General features: G+C 42.7%; 1 protein-coding gene across 1 annotated transcript; it reads left to right on the top strand.

Annotated features, from left to right (window-relative positions):
* Positions 1 to 4059: 4059 nt before the first annotated feature.
* Positions 4060 to 5120, top strand: LOC139747734 (sodium/potassium-transporting ATPase subunit beta-like). The gene has a single exon (XM_071660332.1). The coding sequence runs from the start codon at positions 4064 to 4066 to the stop codon at positions 5048 to 5050; it is 987 nt and encodes a 328-aa protein (XP_071516433.1). The 5' UTR covers positions 4060 to 4063; the 3' UTR covers positions 5051 to 5120.
* Positions 5121 to 5349: the final 229 nt, after the last annotated feature.

Here is a 5349-nt window from a genome sequence, read left to right as displayed (position 1 = left end):
ATTTTGTCTTGTCTATAAGGAACTCATCAGTTCTTCTCCAGTGAAAGCAAAAAATCATCGAGAAATTCATTTGTCTTCTCAATATCAGGATCTTGTGGCTCTGTGTGGGGGACGGGGCTGGTAGTCTCTGTGACTGGTTGTGTCTGGGGAGCGGGGCTGGTGGTCTCTGTGACTTGCTGTGTCTGGGAAGCGGGGCTGGTGGTCTCTGTGACTTGCTGTGTCTGGGAAGCGGGGCTGGTGGTCTCAGTGACTGGCTGTGTCTGGAGATCAGGGGAAGTTTTGGGTATAAATTTCAATATACTGTGAGCGATATCGTCTCTCAACCGATTCCTCTCGATCTTCTCTTGCACGGCCTTCATGATACGTTTGGGCGGCTTTCTCCATTTTCTTTGCATTTCAGTTGGTGATCCTGCGCCATCGAGCCACATGATACCAGAATAGTATCGTTCCTGTTTCCCAACGGGTCCAATCTTGGTGTCACACATGATGCCGAGTGAACCCAAATGGCGGCCGATGTTTACGTTGGAAGCCACGGGCTCGTTATGTATCTTGCAGTAACTTTCATACCGTTGCTGCAGCTCTTTCCTGCTGATAAGGTACCGCTTCATAGTAATAGTCTTTCCCTTCATTTGAACGAAGGTATTCATGAAACTAACAAAGGAAGCCTTTCCTTTGTAATCCCGTTTGTAGTAACAGAAAGCCATTGAAAACGTGGATTGGGTCAGGCGAAGTTACACAGACTAACAAGATAGTCCTATAACCAATGGTCCTGTATCAGCACTGAACTCGAAATACGTCAGAACGACAATTTCAACCCAGGGCTGGAGGGCAAATTGATGATATTCTCACGTCTTGCTCAACCAAGTAACCTCGGTTAGACCTTGTTTATATTTAAATGTAGTAAAGTTAATATAGTGAAACTTGATGATTCTATTTATATGTGAGTTGCAATGTAGTTTGTATATATATATATATATATATATATATATATATATATATATATATATATATATATATATATATATATATATATATATATATATATATATACATATATTTCTTTTTTTTTTTCATTTTTTTCAATAATGGATGGAACTTGGCTCCTAAGGTGATTTTGTTGTTGGAGTGGGACCTCCAGCCATTCTGTCCACCTTTTCCCTTTCTAGACATGTGGTGGTGCATTGGGTAGTGTGACAACCTTCGTCTTCATCTTTTTGGGTGCAGGCTTGCAAACCTCGTGGAGTCGTTGTGGGGTTTGCTTCTTTGCTGCACCCGACATAGCCATCTGGGTGTAGCTATCTACTTGGGCTGGTGGGTCAGCCAGCATAGCTACACGCTCACTCGGTACCTGGGCTGGTGGACGAGCAGCCTTCCTTTCTTACATGGCTACAGTCTGCCTAACGACCTGGGGTTGTGGAGCAGCCATCCTTACTACCACCCAGGGTGGTTGGGCAGCCTTCTTTCGTTTCTTTGCTACACCCTTCTGGTTGGGCTGGTTGGGCAACCTTCTTTTTCTTCTTCTTCGATACAACCTGCCAACCGAATTCGTCTGCTGGTGGGTCCGTTTCTTTCATGGATACAACCTCTGTAGCCACTTGGGCTGGCCGGTCAACCTTCGGTTGTAGGTAAAAGTATATATATAGAATAATGTGGTTATCATCAGCAGCCAGAGGCCATTCCTCCCTCCTTGCCTGCAGAGTTCTTGATTTTCTGGAAAGTTCTACGAGATTCTGGTAAGATAAATACCATTGAGAGGACGTTGTTAGGGGACAGTCAGGTTCAGTTTAGAGTTGGTTGTGGGATGGTCCTTTTACTGTGTCGTATCAGCCAGATGGGTATTTCTTTTCACAGTTTTCGTTAAAGTTTGTTTTCTAGAAGCATAATCTAGAGAACTATTTTCCATATGTTTATCATTTTTCTTGTTATAGTTTGATTATCATCATTAGTTTTGTTATTGTTGACTTTCAGATATTTGATGTTATGTTTGTGATTCCCGTGGAAGTGTCTGACATCTTGCTAGAAGACTTTCTGGTCACAATATTTCTGCACTGGGGAGTTGATCGTATTCTTTTATTGCAGGTTTTGTTATTATCTTGCTTTACATTAAGATCTACTGGAGGTTTTCCCAATGCTGGTTGAACATATGTCCAGCAACAGGAGATGGCGTAAGATACAGTATTGATGAAACTTATCTATCTATATAACTATCTAAATATCGCTCTATCAATCTATCAATCTAACTATCTATCTATATATATATCTATCTTTATCTGAAAGTCAACAATAATAGAATCATTGATATATGAAGTATAACAACGTCCTCTCATTGGCAATTATCTCACCAGAATCTTCTAGAACCTTCCAGAAAACTATGGTTTTCTAGAAGGTTCTCGAAGATTCTGGGTAGGAACTGCCATTGAGAGGACGTAGTTATACGTATCATTAATGATATTATTGTTGACTTTCTGATTTAGAAAGGTAGATAGATAGATAGATAGATAGATAGGTAAAAAACAGATATTAGATAGATCGATAGATACGTAATGCTGTATATATCAATTTTCACAGAAATCATTGATATCTGCGTTATTCTGCAAGAAATACATGTACATGGATGTAGTGATAATATGGGTTAGGTATAAGACCAGTCGTGTTGAGATTGTAGTGAATGTGACCATTGACTTCAACCTTAATAGTGTAGTGAAGATAAAGTTGTAGTGAAGATAAATCTTGAAGTGACTCATAAGGTTGTTGTGAGTACAAGGATGCATCGTAAATGAGTACTTCCTACCTGAAAGTCAACAATTACAAAATTGATCAAGTATAACAACATCCTCGGACAACCAACTACAAACACCAACCATAGAGTGAACCTGACTGTCATCTAACGACGACCTCTCAAAGGTAATGATCTTACCAGAATCTTCGAGAACCTTCTAGAAAACCTTGAACCCTGCAGGCAGGGAGGGAGGAATGGCCTCTGGTTGATTATATGTAAAACATTTAGATGAAATCACATCTTTTCTTATCAGGTCCCATGGTGTAAGGGTTAGCACTCTGGACTCTGGATCCAGCAATCCGAGTTCGAATCTCGGTGGGACCTCATCTTTTCAGTTTTCTTCGATACTGATGATGGCCGCATTATTCTGTACGTTATATATTCATTCATATATATACATAAATATGTATATATAAACATATATATGGAATAATATGGTTTTATCAATAGCCGGAGACCATTCCTCCCTCCTTGCCTGCAGAGTTCATAGTTTTCTGGAAGGTTCTAGAAGATTCTGGTGAGATAATTGCCATTGAGAGGACGTTGTTATACTTCATATATCAATGATTTTATTATTGTTGACTTTCAGATAAAGATAGATGTATAGATAGATAGATAGTTAGATTGATAGATTGATAGATCGATATTTAGATAGGTATATAGATAGATAGATAAGTTTCATCAATACTGTATCTTACTCCATCTCCTGTTGCTGGACATATGTTCAACCAGCATTGGGAAAACCTCCAGTAGACCTTAATGTAAAGCAAGATAATAACAAAACCTGCAATAAAAGAATACGATCAACTCCCCAGTGCAGAAATATTGTGACCAGAAAGTCTTCTAGCAAGATGTCAGACACTTCCACGGGAATCACAAACATAACATCAAATATCTGAAAGTCAACAATAACAAAACTAATGATGATAATCAAACTATAACAAGAAAAATGATAAACATATGGAAAATAGTGTTCTAGATTATGCTTCTAGAAAACAAACTTTAACGAAAACTGTGAAAAGAAATACCCATCTGGCTGATACGACACAGTAAAAGACCATCCCACAACCAACTCTAAACTGAACCTGACTGTCCCCTAACAACGTCCTCTCAATGGTATTTATCTTACCAGAATCTCGTAGAACTTTCCAGAAAATCAAGAACTCTGCAGGCAAGGAGGGAGGAATGGCCTCTGGCTGCTGATGATAACCACATTATTCTATATATATACTTTTACCTACAACCTACTTGTGGGTGGGGGGATCTTGAGAGGACTCGGCATTAATGGAAGGCGAGGCTACACGCTCGGCCCCCCAGCCGCCAGGCGCCCACCCTCCTGTGGGCCTACGCAGGATGCAGAGTAATGTGGACGACCTCAAGACCTTCATCTGGAACCCGAAGGCCAAGGAATTCTTGGGACGCTCCATGATGTCTTGGGGCAAGATCGGACTGTTCTACGTGATCTTCTACCTGTGTTTGGCCCTGATATTCTACGTGATGATGGTCGTGTTCTACCAGACCTTAGACACTGAGGGGCGCCCCAAGTGGACGGGTGGCGATGACTCCATTCTCAAGCACGTCGGTCTTGGTTTCCGCCCCACTACGTGTATACTGAAGGCCAAACGTACCGTCATCAGCTACTACCCGACAGATTTGTCCACCTTACAACCTTATGTCGACTCTATTAACAAACTCTTGATGAGATACAACAGCAGCAACTTCCCTGAGAATGCTGTGTACAGAGATTGCAGCTTAAACATGTATGAAACAGAAGAAAATCGCATGAAGGACAGCGAATCTTGTGCCTTCGATCTGGACGTTCTTGGGTCGAGCTGCAGCCAGGAACCCCTTTGGGGCTACGACACCAACTCGCCTTGCGTCTTCTTCAAGATCAATAAGGTCATTGGCGGGGAGCCGCAGACCATCCAGAATCTCTCCGCTTTACCGACGGGTCTCCAGGAACACATCAACTCCACGGACGATTCAAGCGTAGCGCTCTCTGGGCATATATGGGTGTGGTGTGAGTCAGACGATGTTGAGCTGGAGCAGGCAGCGCCCGGAGTCCCCATCTATTACTTCCCCTACCTCAATCAGAAGGGCTACCTCAGTCCCCTCATACCCGTCCGCATCATGAATCTTCAAAGTGACGTAACTGTGAGGATCCGGTGCCGTGCCTGGGCTAAGAACATCCGGTTTAAGAACAACAACAGACCTCTGGGTCAGACGGACCTGTCCTTCAGGATCGAGAGTGGTACCTCCTGCCAGCTGTAGCTCTAGACCACCTGCCTGTCGAAGCTCTAGACCACCTGCCAATCGAAGCTCTAGACCACCTGCCCGTCGAAGCTCCCTCTCCCACCTGCTACAGAAGCTCTTGACCAAGCTTTAGACCACCTGCTGACTGAGCTTTAAACCATTTACTTCCCGTTTTCTAAACTATTTCCCGGCAGAATTTTGCCCAAACCATATACAGGAGACAGTTCAACCACCTGCATGACATACCACCTGCACGACACGACCAGCCTGAGAACGAGTTACCCACTGCCGTCCACGTACCAACGCGTCACACAAGA

Source organism: Panulirus ornatus, chromosome 70 (assembly GCF_036320965.1).
Source record: "Panulirus ornatus isolate Po-2019 chromosome 70, ASM3632096v1, whole genome shotgun sequence".
Taxonomy (NCBI): domain Eukaryota; kingdom Metazoa; phylum Arthropoda; class Malacostraca; order Decapoda; family Palinuridae; genus Panulirus; species Panulirus ornatus.
Note: the sequence above shows the minus strand (reverse complement) of the source record. Positions and strands in the feature narration are given on the sequence as shown.